The sequence below is a fragment of the Hemitrygon akajei genome, chromosome 27 (assembly GCF_048418815.1).
Source record: "Hemitrygon akajei chromosome 27, sHemAka1.3, whole genome shotgun sequence".
In the NCBI taxonomy this organism is placed as follows: domain Eukaryota; kingdom Metazoa; phylum Chordata; class Chondrichthyes; order Myliobatiformes; family Dasyatidae; genus Hemitrygon; species Hemitrygon akajei.
In genome coordinates, this window is record NC_133150.1 from 44,130,358 (window position 1) to 44,154,571 (window position 24,214).

General features: G+C 43.3%; 1 protein-coding gene across 1 annotated transcript; it reads right to left on the bottom strand.

The window, feature by feature from the left end:
• Nucleotides 1-15,707: 15,707 nt before the first annotated feature.
• Nucleotides 15,708-23,635, bottom strand: LOC140717327 (pepsin A-like). The gene is made up of 9 exons (XM_073030802.1): nt 23,505-23,635; nt 23,239-23,401; nt 22,550-22,667; nt 21,739-21,857; nt 19,986-20,185; nt 19,164-19,283; nt 18,164-18,308; nt 16,500-16,598; nt 15,708-16,355 (listed from the first exon to the last, which is right to left on the bottom strand). Exons 1-9 carry the CDS (start codon nt 23,558-23,560, stop codon nt 16,209-16,211), a joined length of 1,167 nt encoding a protein of 388 aa, XP_072886903.1. The 5' UTR covers nt 23,561-23,635; the 3' UTR covers nt 15,708-16,208.
• Between the last annotated feature and the right edge of the window lie 579 nt (nt 23,636-24,214).

Below are 24,214 nucleotides of genomic sequence, written 5' to 3' on the forward strand. Positions count from 1 at the left end.
GAGTCCGATTGTCATCGACATCACACTACAAAGAATCAAATCCGACTGCCATCGATTCTACAGTACAAAGAGTTATAACTCCGATCATCATGGACACTGCAGTAAGAAGTGTCGTGATTCCGATTGTCATAGACACTACAGCACAGAGACAGGCCCCGCATCCAATCCAGCCCATGCCAGTCTAGTCTTCTGTCTGATTCCAGCTCCCACACCCACATCAATGTCCTCCTGCACCCACACATCCATATACCTATCCTAACTTCTTAAAGACTCACTCTTAATGATTTAAGAACACCTCCTTCCCCTTCACCATCAGATGTCTGAACAGTCCATAAACCCATGAATAGCAAAGCACAGGAAGAGTCCCTTTGGCCTTCAATATTCCCTGGGGCTCATTCCAAGCATCAAACAGTCTCCGTGTAAAAGACTTGCCCCAAACATCTGCTTTAAACTTAACAGTAGGTCTTAGACAGTAGACAGTAGGTCTCTGTCTAAATGTGCAATATGCAACTTATATTAATTTATAGTAAATGGTATGCACAACAAATATAACATGAGATCCTCAGTGATGTGTATGCCGAGGATCTTAAATCTGTTCACCCTCTCAGCCCTAGATCCATTGATGTCGACAGGGGCTAGCCTGTCTCCATTCCTCCTGTAGTCCACAACCAGCTCCTTCATTTTTGCAACATTGAGGGAGAGGTTGTCTTCTTGACACCATGGTGTCAGGGTGATGACTTCTTCTCTGTAGGCTGCCTCATTATTATTTGAGATTAGGACAATCAGTGCTGTCCTGTCAGCAACTTTAATTAGCAGATTGGAGCTGTGGGTGGCGACACACTCGCTGGCTATCTATCCCTCTCATACTCTCAGAGGCCATTTTATTAGATACACCCATGCACCTGCTCATTAATGCCAATATCTAATCAGCCAATCATGTAGCTGCAACTCAATGCATAAAAGCATGCAGACATGCTCAAGAGGTTCAGCTGTTCTTCAGACCAAAGCTCAGAATGGGGTAGTAATGTGATCTAAGTGACTTAGTCCGTGGAATGATGGTTGGTGCCAGATGGGGTGGCTTGAGTACCCTAGAAACTGCTGATCTCCAGGAAATTTCATGCACATCTCTGGACGTTACAGAGAATGGTGCAATAAGCAAAAATCATACAATGAGAAGCTGTTCTGTGGGCAGAAATGCCTTGTTAATGAGAGACGTCAGAGGAGAATGGCCAGACTGGTTCAAGCTGACCGGAAGGTGACATGAACTGAAATAACCACATGTTACAACAATAGTGAGCGGAAGAGCATTCCTGAATACACAACATGTCAAAACTTGATGTGGATGGGCTACAGCAGCAAAAGACCACAAACATACACTCAATAACCACTTTATCAGGTATAGGAGGTACCTCATACAGAGGCGACTGAATGTAAACTTATAAAAATATATCAGGTCTCCGCTCAGCTTCCTCCACTGCAGAGAACACGACACAAGGTTGTCTAATCTCACCTTAAATCACATACACTCTAATCCAGGAAACATCTTGGTAAACCACTTCTGCACACTCTCCAATAACTAGACCCAGAAGTTCCATCAAAGTGAAAAGTTCTTCAAAAAAAATTATCAGCACAGTATCGAGACGTTAGCATAACCACGTAATGTGCCAGCTGTAAGATTGGGATTCATTTCCTGCCACTGTCTAGAAGGAGTTTTTGCGTTCTCCCTGCAGGAAATATGTTCCAGATGCTGGGAGAGTCCAGTACCAGAGGGCATGGTTTGAGAATAAGGGATAGGTCATTTAGGACAGAGTTAAGGAAAAACTTCTTCTCCCAGAGAGTTGTGGGGGTCTGGAATGCACTGCCTCGGAAGGTAGTGGAGGTCAATTCTCTGGATGCTTTCAAGAAGGAGCTGGATAGGTATCTTATGGATAGGGGAATCAAAGGATATGGGGTCAAGGTAGTGATAGGAATTGATCAGCAATGATCTCAAAATGGCGGTGCAGGCTCAAAGGGCCGAATGGTCTACTTCTGCACCTATTGTTTATTGTCTATTGACCGCGTGGATTTCCTCCAGATGCTCTGTATTCCTCTCACTTTCCAAGGATGTACAAGTTAGAATTAATAAACTGTCAGCCTGCTATATTGACACAAGAAGCATGCTGAAACCTGCAGACCACCCCAGCACGTATGCGGACTGTGTTGGTCATTGACACAAATGATGTATTTCACAGTACGTTTCAATGTTTCCATGTACTGTCCTTGTGACATATAAAGCTAATCCGACTCTTCAAAAACTCAGTGAAATTAAACTTTGGAATCGCAGGCTGAAGCACAGAACAGGACAAATCATCTCAAACTATTTTTATAATAGTTTCAAGGGTATTCAGATCTGGGGAATTATCTAATCAAGTGGATAATAATCAGATTTGTAAACATATTCAAAAATGCTCTGTCAACAAAAGAGAATCAGTAATAAGTGCATATTATTGACTATTAATTGATAAGGTGAGCAATTAAACATGACTTCTATTAATAATCTCTTGTGTTTCTCTCTGTTCTCACTGCTGATCTCAGGCAACAATGAAAACAAAATCAAGAGAAAATCCTCAAATTCTGCAAATCCAAGCAACGCACACAGAATACTGGACGATCTCACAGGCCAGGCAGCATTTCTGGAAAAAAGTACAGTTGACATTTAGGGCCAAGACCCTTCATCAAAACAAAATAATTGCCCTCAAAAATGCCCTCAGTTCAATTTCAGTTCTGAAGTCACTTGTCGAGAGTCAGCTCCATCATGAGTACTGGCCTCCGTAGTATCTGAGACATCTTGAAGGAGCAGAGCCTCAGAAGGCAGCACCCATCATTGAGGACCCCCAACACAAGACATGCCCTCTTCTCATTGTTACCCTCAGGAGGAGGTACAGAAGCCTCAAGGCACACACTCAGCGATTCAGAAACAGCTTGCCACCCAATTTCTAAATGGACATTGAACTCATGAACACCACCTCACTACTTTTGTTTTATTTATTTCCATTTTTGCAGGAGTTACTTTAACTTAACCATTTAATATATAAATATACACTTACTGTAATTCAGTTTTTTCAATATTTATCATGAATTGCACTGTACAGCTAACACAAATTTAACAAATGTCACAACATATGCCGGTGATATTAAACCTGATCATGCTTTCTGTACCTTTTCAATCAACATAAGAAAGAATTTGCATTTATGCAGCCCTCCAGGAGATTTATCTTTTTGATAACTTTTCACACTCTTCAGTCGACAGATTTTGAAGGTCAGGGTGTGGGAGCCCAAGGCAAGAGTTGGTCTGGTTCAGCTCGCTTCTCCCTGATACTTACTCAGCTCGGCACCGAACTGAGAGTCCACGGCTTCATGTCGGTTGACAGGCGTTCTTTTGTGGACATCGGTTCTGATCACTGTTCGCTTGCTTTGATTGTTTGCATGATCTGTTTTTCTTCTCTCTGCACATTGGGTGTTCGACAGTCTGCTTTTTTAATGGATTCTGTTGGGTTTCTTTGTTTTATGGCTACCTGTAAGGAGACATACCTCTAGATCGTATATGTATACATACTGTGATAATAAGTATACTGGGATCTTAAAACATCTTCTGAAGTATATTATAATTGGTAGTTTGGTTTACTACTGTCACATACACTGGAGTACCACAACAATAAACCGATTTACCTGTTATAATGAACTTCAGAAGATGACAATGTCAGTACATGTGATGGGAACCAGGATGATGGAGCTGAGGATGAACCAGCAGGTTTACAACTGGATGACGAATGTAACATGAATGTAAGGAAGGGAAAGGCAATGACTGGGTACAAATGCAGACAGAGCAAAGAATTCCATCGGACCACAGAGTCAAAATTCATAAGGGCGAAGGGTACAGGACTGAAGATATTGTTTTTATAACCATATAACAATTACAGCACGGGAACAGGCCACCTTGGCCCTTCTAATCCGTGCCGAACACTTACTCTCACCTAGTCCCACCAACCTGCGCTCAGCCCATAATCCTCCACTCTTTTCCTGTCCATATACCTATCCATTTTTACTTTAAATGACAATACCAAACCTGCCCCTACCACTTCTACTGGAAGCTCATTCCACACAGCTACCACTCTCTGAGTAAAGAAGTTCCCCCTCGTGTTTTTGTCCCCTAATTCTCAACTCATGTCCTCTTGTTTGAATCTGCCCTACTCTCAATGGAAAAAGCGTATCCACGTCAATTCTATCTATCCCACTCATAATTTTAAATACCTCTATCAAGTCCCCCCTCAAACTTCTGCGCTCCAAAGAATAAAGACCTAACTTGTTCAACCTTTCTCTGTAACTTAGGTGCTGAAACCCAGGTAACTTTCTAGTAAATCTTCTCTGTACTCTCTCTATTTTGTTGACATCTTTCCTATAATTCGGTGACCAGAACAGTACATAATACTCCAAATTCGGCTTCACCAATGCCTTGTAGAATTTTAACATTACATCCCAACTCCTACACTCAATGCTCTGATTTATAAAGGCCGGCATACCAAAAGCTTTCTTCACCACCCTATCCACATCAGATTCCACCTTCAGGAAACTATGCACCATTATTCCTAGATCACTCTGTTCTACTGCATTCTTCAATGCCCTATCATTTACCATGTATGTCCTATTTGGATTATTCCTAGCAAAATGTAGCAGCTCACACTTATCAGCATTAAACTCCATCTGCCATCGTTCAGCCCACTCTTCTAACTGGCATAAATCTCTCTGCAAGCTTTCAAAACCTACTTCATTATCCACAATGCCACCTATCTTAGTATCATCTGCATACTTACTAAACCAATTTACCACTCCATCATCCAGATCATTAATATAAATGACAAACAACATTGGACCCCGTACAAATCCCTGAGGCACACCACTAGTCACCAGCCTCCAACCTGACAAACAGTTATCCACCTCTACTCTCTGGCATCTCCCATCCAGCCACTGTTGAATCCATTTTACTACTTCAATATTAATACCTAGCGATTGAACCTTCGTGACTGACCTTGCATGCGGAACCTTGTCAAAGACCTTACTGAAGTCCATATAGACAACGTCCACTGCTTTACCCTCGTCAACTTTCCTCGTAACCTCTTCAAAAAATTCAAGAAGATTTGTCAAACATGACCTTCCACGCACAAATCCATGTTGACTGTTCCTAATCAGACCCTGTCTATCCAGATAATTATATATACCATCTCTAAGAATACTTTCCATTAATTTACCCACCACTGACGTCAAACTGACAGGCCGATAATTGCTGGGTTTACTCTTAGAACCCTTTTTAAACAATGGAACAACATGAGCAATATGCCAATCCTCCAGCACCATTCCCGTTTCTAATGACATTTGAAATCCTTCTGTCAGAGCCCCTGCTATTTCTACACTAACTTCCCTCAAGATCCTAGGGAATATCCTGTCAGGATCTGGAGATTTATCCACTTTTATATTCCTTAAAAGCTCCAGTACTTCCTCCTCTTTAATCGTCATAGTTTCCATAACTTCCCTACTTGTTTCCCTTACCTTACACAATTCAATATCCTTCTCCTTAGTGAATACCGAAGAAAAGAAATTGTTCAAAATCTCCCCCGTTTCTTTGACTCCACAAATAGCTGTCCACTCTGATTCTCTAACAGACCAATTATATCCCTCACTATCCTTTTGCTATTAATATAACTGTAGAAACCCTTTGGATTTATTTTCATCTTACTTGCCAAAGCAACCTCGTATCTTCTTTTAGTATTTCTAATTTCTTTCTTAAGATTCTTCTAACATTCTTTATATTCCTTGAGCACCTCATTTACTCCATGCTGCCTATATTTATTGTAGATATCTCTCTTTGTCCCAATCCACTCCTTCTAAGTCTTTTCGCATCTCCTCAAAGTTAGCCTTTCTCCAATCAAAAATCTCAACCATGGGTCCAGTCCTATCCTTCTCCATAATTATATTGAAACTAATGACATTGTGCTCACTGGACCCAAAGTGCTCCCCAGCACACACCTCCGTCACCTGACCTATCTCATTCCCTAACAGGAGATCCAACACTGCCCCTCCTCTAGTTGGTACCTCTATGTATTGCTGCAAAAAACTAACCTGCACACATTTTACAAACTCCAAACCATCCATCCCTTTTACTGTATGGGCTTCCCAGTCTATGTGTGGAAAATTAAAATCTCCCACAATCACAACCCTGTGCTTACTACAAATATCTGCTATCTCCTTGCCAATTTGCTCCTCCAATTCTCGCTCCCCATTAGGTGGTCTATAATACAACCCTATAAGTGATACTACACCATTCCCATTCCTCAATTCCACCCAAATAATTTCCCTAGACGAGCCCTCTAATCTATCCTGCCAGAGCACCACTGTAATATTTTCTCTGACAAGCAACGCGACACCTCCCCCTCTTGTCCCTCCGATTCTATCATACTTGAAGCAACGAAATCCAGGAATATTTAGTTGCCAATCTCACACCCCCTGCAACCATGTTTCACTAATAGCTACAACATCATATTTCCAGGTATCAATCCATGCTCTAAGCTCATTCACCTTTCTTACAATGCTCCTAGCATTAAAATAAATGTATTTAAGAAATTCTCCACCTCTTCCTCTCTGTTTATCTCTAACGGTGCAAACAACTTTACTATCTTCTTTTTCTTCCTTCTCCCATACATCTGTTCCTACACTCTGGTTCCCCTCCCCACTCGTATCTAGTTTAAATCCACTGGAGCCTCTCTAGCAAACCTACCTGCAAGAATATTTGTCCCCCTCCAGTTCAGATATAAACCGTCCCGCTGGAACTGGTCCCACCTTCCCTGGAAAACTGCCCAATTATCTATAAATCTGAAGCCCTCCCTCCTGCACCATGTCCTCAGCCACATGTTGGTCTGCGCTATCTTACTGTTTCTAAACCCACCTGCACGTAGCACTGGTAGCAATCCTGAGATTGCTATCCTGGAGGTCCTGCCCTTTAACTTGGCACCTAGCTCCCTAAATTCACCTTTCAGGACCTCCTCACTCTTCCTACCCACGTCATTGGTCCCTACATGGACCATGACATCTGGCTGCTCACTCTCCCTCTTGAGAATAGTGAGAATTCGATCCGAGATATCGCGGACCCTGGCACCAGGAAGGCAACAGACCATCCGGGATTCTTGATCTCTTCCACAAAACCTCCTATCTGCCCCCTTAACTATCAAATCCCCTATCACTACTGCTCTCTTCTTTTCAGACAGACAGACATACCTTATTGATCCTGAGGGAAATTGTGTTTCTTTACAGCCACACCAACCAAGAATAGTGTAGAAATATAGCAATATAAAACCATAAATAATAAAAAGTTAATCATGCCAGTGGAAATAAGTCCAGGACCAGCCTATTGGCTCAGGGTGTCTGACACTGCAAGGGAGGAGTTGTAAGGTTTGATGGCCACAGGTAGGAATGACTCCCTATGTCGCTCAGTGTTGCATCTCGGTGGAATGAGTCTCTGGCTGAATGTACTCCTGTGACTAACCAGTACATTATGGAGTGGATGGGAGTCATTGTCCAAAATGGCATGCAACTTGGACAGCATCCTCTTTTCAGACACCACCGTCAGCAAGTCCAGTTCCACCCTCACAACATCACTGGCCTTACGAATGTGTTTGTTGATTCTGTTGGTGTCTGCTACACTCAGCCTGCTGCCCCAGCACACAACAGCAAACATGATAGCACTGGCCACCACAGACTCGTAGAACATCCTCAACATTGTCCAGCTGATGATAAAGGACCTCATTCTCTTCAGGAAATAGAGACGGCTCTGACCCTTCTTGTAGACAACCACAGTGTTCTTTGACCAGTACAGTTTATTGTCAATTCGTATCCCTAGGTATTTGTAATCCTCCACCGTGTCCATACTGACCCCTTGGATGGAAACAGAAGTCACCGGTGCCTTCGCCCTCCTCAGGTCCACCACCAGCTCCTTAGTCTTTTTCACATTAAGCTGCAGATGATTCTGCTCGCACCATGTGACAAAGTTTCCCACCGTAGCCTTGTACTCAGCCTCATCTCCCTTGCTGATGCATCCAAATATGGCAGAGTCATCAGAAAACTTCTGAAGATGGCAAGACTCTGTGCAGTAGTTGAAGTCCGAGGTGTAGATGGTGAAGATAAAGGGAGACAGGACAGTCCCCTGTGGAGCCCCAGTGCTGCTGACCACTCTGCCTGACACACAGTGTTGCAAGTGCATGTACTGTGGTCTGCCAGTCAGGTAATCAATAATCCATGACACCAGGGAAGCATCCACCTGCATCACTGTCAGCTTCTCACCCAGCAGAGCAGGGCGGATGGTGTTGAACACACTGGAGAAGTCAAAAAACATGACACTCACAGTGCTCACCAGCTTGTCCAGGTGGGCATAGACACGGTTCAGTAGGTAGACGATGGCATCCTCAACTCCTAGTCGGGGCTGAAAGGCGAACTGGAGGGGGTCTAAGTGTGGCCTAACCATAGGCCAGAGCTGCTCTAGAACAAGTCTCTCCAGGGTCTTCATGATGTGGGAGGTCAATGCCACTGGTCTGTAGTCATTGGAGCCACTGGGGCGCAGCATCTTCAGTACAGGAACGAGGCAGGACGTCTTCCACAGCACAGGAACCCTCTGGAGACTCAGGTTCAGGTTGAAGATATGGTAAAGAACTCCACATAGCTGGGGGGCACAGGCTTTGAGCACCCTGGGGCTGACACCATCCGGGCCTGCAGCCTTGCTTGGGTGGAGACGTTTCAGCTGTCTTCTCACCTGTTCAGCTGTGAAGCCCACCGTGGTGGTTTCAGGTGTAGGAGGGGTGTAGTCACGAGTGCAGGGTGGGGGGCTGTGAGGAGGGTGGGGGGCTTTCCCTCCTTTTCTTCTGAGCTGAGGGTCCAGTCTCGGTGCCAGAGACGCAACCACTACAACTTGTCCCTGATACGACATCCCCACCAACAGTATCCAAAACGATATACTTATTGTTGATGGGAACAGCCACAGGGGTGCTCTGCTCTTCCTGTCTATTCCCCTTCCCTCTCCTGACAGTCACCCAACCACCTGTCTCCTGACTCTTAGGGGTGACTATTTCCCTGTAACTCCTGTTTATTTCTGCCTCTGCCTCCCGAATGATCCGAAGTTCATCCAGCTCCAGCTCCAGTTCCCTAACACGGTTTGTCAGGAGCTGCAGCAGGATGCACCTTTTGCAGGTGTAGTCATCAGGGACAATTGTGCTCCCACATCCTGCAAACGGAGCACTCAACTGCCCTAACTGCTGCCTCCATTACCTACCCCTAAGCTAATTAGATTAACTGAAGCAGCTTACCCGGTTTTACCTCACCTGGAATGAAGCTCGTCCTCAGCCTCTGCTCACTTTTTAAAATTCCCCGCTGATCTGAGAGGCCGACTTCCACGCGCTTGCGTTTAAACCTCGCTTCTGCCTGTTGAGCCAAAGCCGTCGCACTCTGCCTCAGTCCACTCCGACGATGGCTGCTACGACGATGGCTGCTGTATGTGGCAATCCACTTAGCATTTGGAATAAGGTGGGTGAACTCGTGGCACAATTAGAGATTGGTTGCTGTGACACTGTGGGCATCACTGAGTCGTGGCTGAAGGAAGGACATAGTTGGGAGCTTAACATCAAAGGATATACTTTGTATCATAAGGACAGGCAGGAGGGTATTGGTGGTGGTCTGGCTATATTGGTAAGAGATGGAATTACATCTTTAGAAGGAGGTGACATAGGGTCTGAGAATGTTGAATCTTTGTGGGTGGAGTTAAGAAAACGCCAAGGTAAAAAAAAATTATGGGATTCATTTAGGCCTCCTAAAAGTAGCCGATATGTGGGGTTGTATTGTGGGTAGACTCAGAATACAATTAGAGGATTGCTGGACAGCATGAAGTGCCAAAAGAGGCTGTTCCTCATTATATCTCAATAAAATAAAAAATGAAGTTAGGACAACAAAAGAATACAGAATAAAGTGTGACAGTTAGAGAGAAAGAGCAATGCAGGTGGACAATAAGGGGTAAGATCATAACGAGGTAGATTGTGAGCCCAAGAATCCATCTTATTTTGCTAGGGAACCATTCAATAGTCTTCAAACAGCAGGGAAAAGCCATCCTTGAGCCTGGTGGTACAGGATTTCAGGGTTTTGTAGATTCTGGCCTATGAGAGAGGAGGGAAGAGACATTGTCTGAGGTGGATAGGTCTTTGATTACTCTGGCTGCCTCACCTGGAATGACAGTCTGGGGCCCTGAATGGTGGTGAGGGAGGAAGTGTAAGGGCAGGTGTAGCACTTGTTCTGCTTACAAGGATAAGTGCCAGGAGGGAGATCACGTCCCATTCCCCTTCTGATATATCTATCTATGGCCTCCTCTATTGTCAAAATGAATCCAAACTCAGGTTGAAGGAACAACACCTTATATACCGGCTGGGTAGCCTCCAACCTGATGGCATGAACATTGACTTCTCTGACTTCCGTTAATGTCCCTCCTCCCCTTCACTGACATATTTAGCTGTTTGCCTGTTCTCCATCTCCCTCTGGTGCTTCCCCCCACCTTTCTTTCTCCCGAGGCCTCCCATCCCATGATCCTTTCCCTTCTCCAGCTCTGTATCACTTTTGCCATTCACCTTTCCAGTTCTTACCTTCATCCCACCCCCTCCGGTCTTCTCCTATCATTTCGCATTTCCCCCTCCCCCCACTACTTTCAAATCTCTTAGTATCTCTCCATTCAGTTAGTCCTGACGAAGGGTCTCGGCCCGAAATGTCGACAGTGCTTCTCCTTATAGATGCTGCCTGGCCTGCTGTGTTCCACCAGCATTTTGTGTGTGTTGTTTGAATTTCCAGCATCTGCAGATTTCCTCGTGTTTGCTCTACCTATAACCTCTTGCTTTTGTCTCTACATGGGCATCTGCCATTTCTCCCCACCTGAGTGGGGTCTTTTCCAGCACTCACCATGATATCAGGACCCCAATAATCAATGGGCCCCTCAGATGTTAAAGAGCGGCTTGGACATCAGTCACCTGGAGGCGATGGTGACTTCTTTACTGAGTTTATCATTTCCACAATGAGAATAAAAGCTTGAAAATGGAAAACTACAGTGGGAACATGGAAGTTTTGTAAACACAGAGGTGGGCTTCATGAAGAGTGGTGACAGGAGATGATTAGTTCTGATTTGGTGGCTTCACCTTGCACTGTGTATTGGTCCAATTACTGCAGAGTTTCAATCTCCAGGGACTGTATAACCAGAGAACATTCGGTGGGACTTGGATGTGGTACTTTGAGGCCTCACAGACAGGATTGAGTAGGAGGTGTGTTGCAGTGGGAGGGGCCTGTGAATGCACAGGTAAGTGTTTTTATACTTGCTCTGTTCGCTCCACTAAACAGAGTTTGTAGTTCCAGAGGCTTTTATTCACACACGCGCACGCGCACACACACACACACACACACACACACACTCGCACGCACACACACACACACACACGCGCACGCGCACGCGCACACGCACACGCACACGCACACGCACACGCACACGCACACTCGCACGCACGCATGCACGCACACACGCACGCACGCACACACACACACACACACACACAAACAATTGTGAGTAAGAGGACGGAGAGGAAATGGAGTGGCAGGTGGATTGATGTGAGAAGAACAAGCTAAGTCAAAACATGGAGAAGAACAAGGAAATCATTGCGGACATCAGGACAACTGCTGTTCAGGAGGATTTAAACTAATGTGGCAGGGGGATGGGAACAAGTGCAGAGAGACAGAGGGGTGTAAAATGAGGGTAGAAGCAAAAACTAGTAAGGTGAAAAGTAAAAGTGGCAGGCAGCAAATCCAGGGCAAAAAGCAAAAAGAGTCACTTTTCAACACAATTGTATAAGGGCTTAGAGTGTTGTAAAAACAAGCCTGAAGGCTTTGTGTGTCAATGCGAGGAGCATTTGTAACAAGGTAGATGAATCGAATGTGCAGATAGTTATTAATGAATATGATATAGTTGGGATCACAGAGACATGGCTCCAGGGTGACCAAGGATGGGAGCTCAACATCCAGGGATATTCAATATTCAGGAGGATTGGACAGGAAAGAAAAGGAGGTGGGGTAGCATTGCTGGTTAGGGAGGAGAATAACGCAATAGAAAGGAAAGACATTAGCCTGGAGGATGGGTAATCGATATGGGTAGAGCTGCATAACATTAAGGGGCAGAAAGCACTGGTGGGAGTATTGTACAGGCCACCTAACAGTAGTAATGAGGTTGGGGATGGCATTAAACATGAAATTATAAATGCGTGCTATAAAGGAACAGCAGTTATAATGGGTGACTTCAATCTACATATAGATTGGGTGAACCAAATTGGTAAGGGTGCTGAGGAAGAGGATTTCTTGGAATGTATGCAGGATGGTTTTCTGAACCAACATGTCGAGGAAGCAACTAGAGAGCAGGTCATTCTAGATTGGGAATTGAGCAATGAGGAAGGGTTAGTGTGCAATCTTGTCGTGCGAGGCCCCTTGGGTAAGAGTGACCATAATATGGTGGAATTCTTCATTAAGATGGAGAGTGACATAGTTAATTCAGAAACAAAGGTTCTGAACTTAAAGAAGGGTAACTTTGAAGGTATGAGATGTGAATTAGCTAAGATAGACTGGCAAATGATACTTAAAGGGTTGACGGTGGATATACAATGGCAAGCATTTAAAGATCGCATGGATGAACTGCAACAATTGTTCATCCCAGTTTGGCAAAAGAATAAACCAGGGAAGGAAGTATACCCGTGGCTGACAAGGGAAATTAGCGATAGTATCAAATCCAAAGAAGAAACATATAAATTAGCAAAAAAAAGCGGCACACCTGAGGACTGGGAGAAATTCAGAGACCAGCAAAGGAGGACAAAGGGCTTAATTAGGAAAGGGAAAAAAGATTATGAGAGAAAGCTGGCAGGGAACATAAAAACTGACTGTAAAAGCTTTTATAGATATGTGAAATGAAAAAGATTGGTCAAGACAAATGTAGGTCCTTTACAGTCAGAAACAGGTGAATTGATCATAGGGAACAAAGACATGGCAGACCAATTGAATAACTACTTTGGTTCTGTCTTCACTACGGAGGACATAAATAATCTTCCGGAAATTGTAAGGGACCGAGGGTCTAGTGAGATGGAGGAACTGAGGGAACTACATGTTGGTAGGGAAGTGGTGTTAGGTAAATTGAAGGGATTAAATGCAGATAAATCCCTAGGGCCAGATGGTCTGCATCCCAGAGTGCTTAAGGAAGTAACCCAAGAAATAATGGATGCATTAGTGACTAATTTTTCAAAACTCCTTAGATTCTGGATTAGTTCCTGAGGATTGGAGGGTGGCTAATGTAACCCCACTTTTTAAAAAAGGAGGGAGAGAGAAACCGGGGAATTATAGACCGGTTAGTCTGACATCGGTGGTGGGGAAAATGCTAGAGTCGCTTATCAAAGATGTAATAACAGTACATTTGGAAAGAGGTGAAATCATCGGACAACGTCAGCATGGATTTGTGAAAGGAAAATCATGTCTGACGAATCTTATAGAATTTTTTGAAGATGTAACTAGTAGAGTGGATGGGGGGAGCCAGTGGATGTGGTATATATCGATTTTCAAAAGGCTTTTGACAAGGTCCCACACAGGAGATTAGTGTGCAAACTTAAAGCACACGGTATTGGCGGTATGGTATTGATGCGGATAAAGAATTGGTTGGCAGACAGGAAGCAAAGAGTGGGAGTAAACGGGACCTTTTCAGAATGGCAGGCAGTGACTAGTGGGGTACCGCAAGGCTCAGTGCTGGGACCCCAGTTGTTTACAATATATATTAATGATTTAGACGAGGGAGTTAATTGCAACATCTCCAAGTTTGTGGATGACACGAAGCTGAACGGCGGTGTTAGCTGTGAGGAGGATGCTAAGAGGATGCAGGGTGACTTGGATAGGTTAGGTGAGTAGGCAAATTCATGGCAGATGCAATTTAATGTGGATAAATGTGAGGTTATCCACTTTGGTTGCAAGAACAGGAAAACAGATTATTATCTGAACGGTGGCCGATTAGGAAAAGGGGAGGTGCATCGAGACCTGGGTGTCATTGTACACCAGTCATTGAAGGTGGGCATGCAGGTACAGCAGGCGGTGAAAAAGGCAAATGGCAAGTTGGCATTCATAGCAAAAGGATTTAAGTACAGGAGCAGGGAGGTTCTACTGCAGTTGTACAAGGCCTTGGTGAGACTGCACCTAGAATATTGTGTGCAGTTTTGGTCCACTAATCTGAGGAAAGACATTCTTGCCATAGAGGGAGTACAGAGAAGGTTCACCAGATTGATTCCTGGGATGGCAGGACTTTTATATGAAGAAAGACTGGATTGACTAGGCTGATACTCACTGGAATTTAGAAGACTCAGGGGGGATCTTATTGAAACGTATAAAATTCTAAAGGGATTGGACAGGCTAGATGCAGGAAGATTGTTTCCGATGTTGAGGAAGTCCAGAACGAGGGGTCACAGTTTAAGGATAAAGGGGAATCCTTTTAGGACCGAGATGAGGAAAAACTTCTTCACACAGAGAGTGGTGAATCTGTGGAATTCTCTGCCACAGGAAACAGTTGAGACCGGTTCATTGGCTATATTTAAGAGGAAGTTAGATATGACCCTTGTGGCTAAAGGGATCAGGGGGTATGGAGAGAAAGCAGGTACAGGGTTCTGAGTTGGATGATCAGCCATGATCATACTGAATGGCGGTGCAGGCTTGAAGGGCCAAATGGTCTACTCCTGCACCTACCTTCTAAGTTTCTATCAGGAAAGTGCAGATGGACCATCCCCCTCTGTGAATACATGGCTCCCCTAGGGAGGAGATAATCACGCCATTCATATCAAGGATAACATCACCTGGTCCCTTAATAACATGTCCCTGAAGAAGAATACACAGCAGAATCTCGATTTCCTAAGGAGATTGAGGGCAGTGATGGTCCGCCACTTCCCCATCTTAAAGGAATTTTATTGGAGCACCATTCAGAGGTCTCCCTACCATCCATCCGATACATTTATCAGAAGCGCTACGTACAAAGGGCCCTTCGTACTATCAAGGATCCCACCCATCATCCAGCACCCTGTTTGACTTTCTACCATCAGGCAAGAGACACCGATGCATTAAAACAAAAATGGTCAGGATGGGAACAATATCTTCCCTCAGGACATTAGCTTTCTGAACTCCCTCATGCATTGCATTCAAAATGTCATTGGTTCATCTGTTCTGTAACTGACAACATTTAGTTTATGCACTTTGCATTGTTTATTTGTGTGTAATCCATCTGTAGATTTCATTCATACTTTCATAAGTTACTGTGTGTAATATGTACTATAGTGCTTTACACCCTGTTCAGAGAAACATTGTCTCTCTTCACAGTATACAAGTCCATAGTTAAATGACAATAGAATTGACTTGACTTTAAACACACACACACACACACACACACACACACACACACACACACACACACACACACACACACACACACACACACACACACACTCACACACACACACACACACACACACACACACACACACACACACACACACACACACACACACTCATTCAAAGAAAAAGGAACTGGAATTCTTGTAATATGCATCTCATGATTAAAGTTTATTCAACATTTTTAAGAACTATTTATAGATATATCCCACAGGATAGAACAATAGGCTGTGTGATGTTCAGCTCACGTTTACATCGAACCAGATTTCACTCCATGAGAATGGTTCAGGAGTGAAGCACTGGAAACCACAGCTGAAGAGGGAAATCAGGAAAGAAGAGAGGAAAGGTGCTAGGCAATCTGAGAAGAGGCATAATTACATGATCTCAATATTTGCATATCCAGTCCAGACCCAAAATTCATAGATTGGTCCTTTAAAATCCCATCCTGGCCAGGCACTTATTTCAGTTACCCCTCTTTTTGCATTTTCCTTTAAGTAAAAACCCAGCATTCAATACGGTGGCTTCACCTTCAGGATTCTGAAAGTGACACCCTGATCTTTGATACTGTATGGTCAGATGACAAATGAGATGGCTTAAGTCAACCTGCAAATTTGAACTGGGATGGACCTTCAATGGGAATATTGAGGGGCAAGTTAGATGGCCTTAGCCAATCCCACTCGGTTGTTTCCTCTGTCGAAGATGGAGTAATATTCTCTAATGAAGACATCTCCCAAAATCCAGAGGTTTCCACCAGTGCCGCTAAATCCACTGTCGCAGTTGACCGTGTTAGAGTAACTGGTCTGGAAGGAAATGGAGAGCAATTAACACCAGGTCAAGTGTCCACTCAATAAATGATCATTATAACATGTGTCATTAAACCGTGCAAGGTTAATGAATGCATCCCTTGAAATTCTCATCCCCCATATGTTTGATGAATCACGTACCTTCAGTGTGTAGGCTGAGGCAGGAAGAGTGAAGTCATATCCATTGATGGTGAAGACCACATCAGGCATATTGCCAATATTGTTGCAATTTATGGTGTACTGTGAAAGAAGAGCAACAATATTTAGACCATAAGACATAGGAGCAGAACTGAGCCATTCAACCCATCCAGTCTTCTCTGCCTTTTCATCATAGCTGACTTACATTCCCTCTCAACCCCATTCGTCTGCCTTCCCCTTAATCAAGAAACTGTCTACACTGCTTTAAATATATTCACTGACATGGCCTCCACGCCAACTTTGCCAACAACTTCCACTGATACACCACCCTCTGGCTAAAGAAATGCCTCTTCATAACAGTTCTAACAGGATATCCTTCTATTCTGAGGCTGTGTTCTCTGGTCCTAGACTCTCTCACTATTGAAAACATCCTCGCCACACTTCTTTTTAAATTTAGTGCATTGGGTGTTCATTCTGTGGCCTCACCTCCACCAGAGAAACCAGAGGCAGATAGGGTAGCCACTTTGTATAGCACCTTAATTCAAACCACAGGGATGACCCTAACTTCCAAGAAAGTTGTTATTTTAAATTTCCATCCCATTCCTACTCTGACTTTGTTTTCTCTGATCTTACATTAGTAAGACCACATCATCTAATAATTAGGTTTGTTACAGTCCTCAGAAATCATTGGTGAAATCAGTCATTTCTGATCGACAGACTTTCCAAAACTGGCCACTTCTGATGTAAAGTCATCAACGTGTATCACTATTTTAATTCTCCCTCACTATAAATGCTGGAGGAACTCAACTGGTCAGGCAGAGTCTATGCAGAGGAATGAACAGTTGATGTTTCAGGCAAAGACCCTTCATCAGGATTTTCAGCATCTAAAGACTCTCTTTTCTTTATTTCTCTCTCCACAGATGCTGCCTGACCCAATGTGTATTTCCATGCTTTAATGCTTTTACAACTAATAGAGAAAGGTTGAATGTACAATGATGATAAAACACAATCCATGGCCTCCTTCCTCTTCTGTCGCGATGAGGCCACAATCAGTCGGAGGAGCAACAGCTTATATTCCATCTGGATAGCCTCCAACCTGATGGCATGAACACTGATTTCTCACACTTCTGGAAATTGCACCACCCACACACCACTCCTTCACCATTCCTCATTCCTGTTTCCCTCTTTCACCTGATCTCCTTACCTGCCCATCATCTCCCTTTCCTGTTCTTCCCCTTCACCTTCTTCCATGGTTTTCTGTCCTCTTCTATCAGATTCCCCCTTCTCCGGCCCTTTATCTCTTTCTCCAATCAACTTCCCATCTCTTTATTTCACCCCTCTCCCACCAATTTCACCTATCACCTTGTGCCTCTTCCGTCCCTCTCCCCCACCTTCTTACTCTAACTTCTCTTTCTTTCCAGGCCTGATGAAACATTGACTGTTTATTCTTTTCTATAGAAACTGCCTGGCCTGCTGAGTTCATCCAGCGATTCGTGGTTGTTACATTGTGAATGGAGATGGTAATCCTAGCCATTTCTCACTGAGCACATTCTTTGCACAATCACTGCTGCTGGCATGACAGATCATTTCATTAACTCAATGTGCTGTCTGTATACTGAATTTACAGCTGCCATCTGAGCACAGACCACTGGACAATCAGCCCCTACCTGGCCATAATAATTTGGAGTTGCTCCAATGCTTTGCTGAATATTGCCGATGTAATTTCCGCCAACAGCGATAAGAGAAGTTCCAGTATCAACGATGCCAGGGCAACCTTGAGAGCAAGCCACAATCTGGCCGTTGACTGTCACTCTGAGGGAGAAACATCATAGTGTTAGCCAAAAATGCTGATTTGGATTTATTGCCAAAATCAGAGTCAAATTAAACTTATTATCAAAGTATGTATATGTCACCCTGTACTGTACTACCCTGAGATTCAATGACAGACAAATAAAGAAACACAATAGATATTATGAAAGCTATCAATAAGCAAAGACTGACAAACAATCAATGTGCAAAAATGACAAATTGTGCCAATTAAAATAACTAAAACTGAGAATATGAGTTTAGGAGTTCTTGAAGTTGCGTGTATGGGTTGTAGAAGCAGTTCAGAATTGAGTCCGAAATTCAAGAAAATAATTTGGAAAATCTCGTCATCAAGCTGAAGTATTCGTTATATCTAGTTCGATTCTACTTGGACTATTGTGTTTAGTTCTCATTGCCTCATTATAGGAAGGATGAGGAAGTTTTAGAAAGAGTGCAGAGAAGATTTACCAGGAAGTTGCCTGGATTAGAGAGCATATCTCATGAGGTAGGTTGAGTGAGCTAGGGATTTTCTCTTTGGACCAACGGAGGATGAGAGATGACTTGCGAGATGTAAGGAGAGGAGAAGGGGTGAGAGGGGACCCAGAACAGGTAATGGATAAAGAGAGAAGGGGAATGGGGAAAAATTATTGGAAGTTAGAAAAATCAATGTTCATGCCAGCAGAGAGGAGGCTGCCCAGATGGAATATCAGGAGTTGCTCCTCCATCCACACTGTAGCCTCATCATGACTCTAACAATTGTTTTCTCTATAAATTCTAACTATATAACTGGTTCAACTCACTGAAAGTTAATCATCAACGGCTGATCAGTGAGAGAATACCGCAGATGGAGATACCACTTACCTCTGGATCTCAATTTGCCAATAGGCCTCCTGGGTAACAGGGACCCAGTAGATTGGGCCAGTGTAGCGGCTTGAGTCAATTCCACCAAAAAGGACTTCACTTCCAGATTCACCATTTGTCCTGGAAAACAACGTTAAATAAGAATATCTCAGATTTAAACGCTCAAAAGATGTACAGATTTTGGTTAGTAAGTTGTAGGCACGATGTGTAGACACCAGAAGTGAGGTGGCACTCTCAGGCTGTCCCCAGCACATCCCTGAAACACATCAGCAAGTTTCAATATACATGCAAAAAATAAAGCTAATCTTTAAATCTTTAAAGGAATAATTTCATTAATATTGCAACAAAAACATGCATTTATAGAGTCACACAGCATGGAAAAGGGGCATTTACTCCAATTCATCCATGCTCACCATTTACACCAATCCCACTTGCCCCCGTCTGTTCCATGTCTTCCTAAGCCTTTCCTATCCACGTATTCAAGTCACTCTAGACCTTAAATGAGTTGTCCAAGCTGAAGTAACAATAAAACTCTAAGAATGATGGACATCTTTATCTGACTGGAGACCAAAATGTCTTCAACTTCCAGTTCAATTAACGTCATCAGCCCTGACCTGACATGTTGGACCGGACCCAGTAATCTGCTTTTTAAGTTTTCAACATCATCCCTATTTTATATTCTCGATTTAATTCCTAGAATCCCATTGAACTAAAATAAATAACCAGAATCGTCAGAAGAAGAAGTGATGTTGGTACCAACCAAATTAACATGTCACATTACAGATTCTCCGGTAGTGAAGGAAGGAGTTACAAAGTGCTAACCTTGTCAAGTAGACAGAAAAGAGTGGCTGTGAAACCAGATGCTGAGACATTATGTTGTCGAACACTGTAGTGGCTCCTTCTGCCGCAAGTGATGGATAGCCCAAGCCCAAAATACCGTCGAAATTACAGTAGGAGAAGAAACCGCCGGGTTCGGTCTCACTTAATCCAAACTCTTGTCCATTGATCACAAGGTTAGAAAGCTGGTGAGACAGATTTAAAGAGAAATTAATCAGATATTTATCCTGTCAGGCCGCACATGGGCACAGCTCATGGAGCTGCTGCCTCACAATGCCAGTGACCCAGGTTCAAACCCGTCCTCTGGTATTTCCCGCATGGAGTTTGTAGATCATCCCCTGTGATCAGGTGGGTTCTTTCTGTCTGATCTGATTTTCTCTCATTCCCCAAAGACATGCTGATTGATTGGTTAATTGGTCACTGTAAATTATTCAAGAGCTAGAATCTAGAGGGTGTTGAGAAAGACTAAAGGACGATTCATGCTGAACTAATACATGTTCAGCATGGTTTTTGGCCCAAAATATCAACTGTACCCTATTCCCTAGATGCTGCCTGGCCTGCTGAGTTCCCCCAGGTTTTTAAGTGTGTAAAATTTTTATTCTCTTATTTTGTATTACTTATTTCTGATTAAAATTAATAAACATATATATATACTTAGAGTAACACAGTTCTGTCTCTCCATATTTATTCATCATGTATTTTGTTGCACTACCTCTGTAAACTGAACAATTTTCATAACATATGTCGGTGATATTAACTCTGATTCTGATTCTGATATGTCGTTAAATTTGTTAACTTTGAGTTTGCTGTACAATAATAGAGAGACAAACTACAGATTACAGTAAATACATACATATATAGTGTGTGTGTGTATGTATATATATATGAGTGAAATTAAATAAGAAGGGCAAAAAGAAGAAGTAAAGCAAAGTAGTGAGGTTGTCTTGATGGGGGGTTCAATGTCTATTCAGAACTCGGATGGCAGGGGAGGGGAAGAAGCTGATTTAAAGTATGATATCAACATAGTCATCTCAGATAATGATGCTCGGAAGGAGGAGTTGAGAAGAATGTGGAGGGAATTACAAAGAGTAGATCAATGCAGGCAGAGAGTTAATGGTTGTTGATGGGCCAAGGAGCCTATATCCATGCTGTATAGGTTTGTGATTAAAATCATGATTGGACCCAATTTGTAAGCACAGATTCAACGATTGTCTGATAACCGATGTCAGGGGCACCGGATCTCCAAATCCACAGAGGTCAAGGATGGCCTGTCCTGGGGAGAGAGGGCTGTGTGTCTGTGGGTGTGTGGGTAGAAAGGTGGTTGGAAGGAGGGAGGAACAGGGCTTCTTTCACTGTTGTTACATGGTTTGTTCAGATTGTCAAGCACTGTGTTACTGTGGGTATGCTACGTTGGCACAGGAATACATGCCTAGCAAAGCCATTCCACATCCACTCATCAGTTTCATTTATTCAATTTATTATATGTCACCATATACGACCCTGAGATTCATTTTCTTGTGGGCATTCAGAGTAGAACAAAGAATTAATGAAAACAAACTGCACACAAAGATGGGCAAACAAGAAATGTGCAAATAAAGACAAGGAAAGCAACACCATAAAATAACAATAAATAAATAGTCATCAATAATATTGAGAATGTTGTATCGGTTTGGATCTCTGAGTTTTGTAGTAGAGGTATCACTGTGGTTTGAGTTATGAGGGTGAAGAGTTCACTTACTCTCAGAGTATCATATCCCAGAAAACCGGTCATACTTCCTGTCCCATACGTGATGGACAGATACTTATTATTCGTGCGGAAGGTTGAGGACTGGGATGGGTTGAATCTGTGGTGCTTCACTGCAAAGAAACATCCATTTCATCAATGAAACAAAAAGTTTCAATATATCACCCTGTGCCAAGCAAACCCCGGTCAATAGTTCCCTAAGACTCGTCAGAAGCACACCAAACATCGCAGGGCTGGCAGACTCCGAGATTTCCCCTTCAGCCAAGTTGCAAACATTCTACCCCTCACCAGACCAGAGCCCCAGTTTCCACCCACATTCCAAAGACATGAGGGAGAGTAAGTTGTGGTCACGCTACACTGGGGGCAGAAGCAAGACAACACTTGCAGGCTGTCCGCTGCACGTCTATGGACTGTGTCATTGATGGAAGCAAAACAGTTCAACATCTGTTTCAATGGTGCGACATTCATTTAACATATAATGTACACCGAGTCCCAGCAAAGTCCTCATAATTCCCTTTCACACGCTTTCCAGCTTAACAACATCTTTCCTGTAGAGCCATGATCAAACCTGTACACAATATTCCAGCTGTGGCCTCAGCAACATCTGATCTTCTATACCCAATACCCTGACTGATGAAGGCCAGAATGCCAAAACCCTTCTTCACCACAATGTCTACCTGTGACACCACATTCAGGGATACATGTACTTGTATCTCTAGGTCCCTCTATTCTCTAACACTCCAGAGGGCCCTACCTCAGTGTCAGAACTGGTAAATATGTTAATATCATTGTTATATTTTCTTACCGCATGGTGTTTGGCTGCAGTACACTGATGGGACCCAGAGGTTGGATGAGCCAGTATCAAAGACGACAGTGAAGCTCTGTGGGGGGTTACCGATGCTGATGGCTCCGTAGTATGACAGCTGTCGGCAAAAACAAGATGTCCTTGGTTACTCAGATTAAGTGTGATTGCCTTCATAAAGACTGGAGAGGAAAGGGGAAGAAGACAGAAGTAAGAGAGGCTGGAGTACAAACTAGCAGCTGATACGTATGTCCAGGTAAGTGGGAAGAACTGTGGGTGGGTGTATGAGCAGGATGAAATAAGAAGCTGGGAGGTGATAGGTGGAATTTTACTAATCGGAAACCAATTCACCGTGTTACCAATTTTCCACTTCTTATCACACCAACTCTTTTCCCAGCAGCAACTGGAATAGGGTTCATCTTGTCCCCACCCTCCACCTGACTAGCTTCCACATTCAATGGATCATACCCCATCATTTCTATCAGACTCTACAGGATTCCACCACTGGACTCATCTCCCCACCACTGCTCCCCCTATCAGCATTCTGAAGGGACTATTCCTTCTGCACCTCCCCGTTCTCTTCAAATAGGAACTCGCTCTAAAAACAATAGAAATGTTACACCATTTTCATTAAGAAGGTCAAGAGTTCCTTCACCCCACATTTCAGATCATAGCAGTCAAGGATTACTTACATCCATGTAGTTGGTCATAGGCTCCTCTGATGCCAAAGTTTCAATGGAACAAGCACCTTTGAACTTTGTGCAGGGATCATATGGATGTTTCTTGAGGAAATCTTCCAACAATCCCTTCTCCCGAAGAACATCTCGGGCAGATTTTCCTTTACGTAAAGGAACTCTGTAAAGTGGGAAATGATTTAAGAATGTCAGCATCTGTTATTGTTCCTTGGGGAGAAAAATTAATTGCCCAAACCGTTAAGATTTGGTTAAAATGATCCTACCTGATGACGGCATCAGAGAGCTGGATGCATACAAAGGCAAGGAGTAACCACTTCATGTTGAATCGATTGGATTCCTTTCAGAATCTGACATCGGGCTTCTGAGCCCTAATATTTATACTCAAGGAATCATTGTCACATGGACACAGATACAATCATTCCACATGAGAAGTAAATATAATTGTCCTCGTGATCAGTTTATCTTTGATAAAACACATTCTATTCAGGACACCCTTCAATATAGAAGTTGATTTATAATAAAGTATGTTAAGTGTTGTGGAATTAAAGTCTTATCACAGATAACACAATCAGAAATTAGATTAAGAACTGTTTTATCAAATGACTGAGACCTAAACAGTCCTTCCAGGTGAGGTAGTTCCAGGTGACGTAGCCCTTTACTTGTGAATCCACCACAGTCATTTATTCTATCTGGTTTTCCCATTGAGGCCTCCTCTACATCAGTGAGACCTGACAAAGAATGGAGGATGGCGTCATTGACTGGCTATGATGTCTATGTCTCTCATAATTTTGTGACATCCAACTAAGTTCAAAGACCAGAGTAAATTTAAACATTGACTGTTTATTCACTTCCACAGATGCTGCCTGACCTGCTGAGTTCCTCCAGCACTCTATGTGTGTTGCTTTGGATTTCCAGCATCCGCAGACTTTCTCATATGCAGGGAAATCTGTCATTTGTGTCAAGTCAAATCAGC

Coding starts and splice junctions, on each gene's coding strand:
- LOC140717327 (XM_073030802.1), bottom strand. CDS start 23,560: ATGAAGTGGTTACTCCTTGCCTTTGTATGCATCCAGCTCTCTGATGCC. Junction 22,668..23,238: donor CTATGACCAACTACATGGAT/GTAAGTAATCCT, acceptor TTTTGCCGACAG/CTGTCATACTACGGAGCCAT. Junction 18,309..19,163: donor TGGCAAATTGAGATCCAGAG/GTAAGTGGTATC, acceptor TTTCTCCCTCAG/AGTGACAGTCAACGGCCAGA.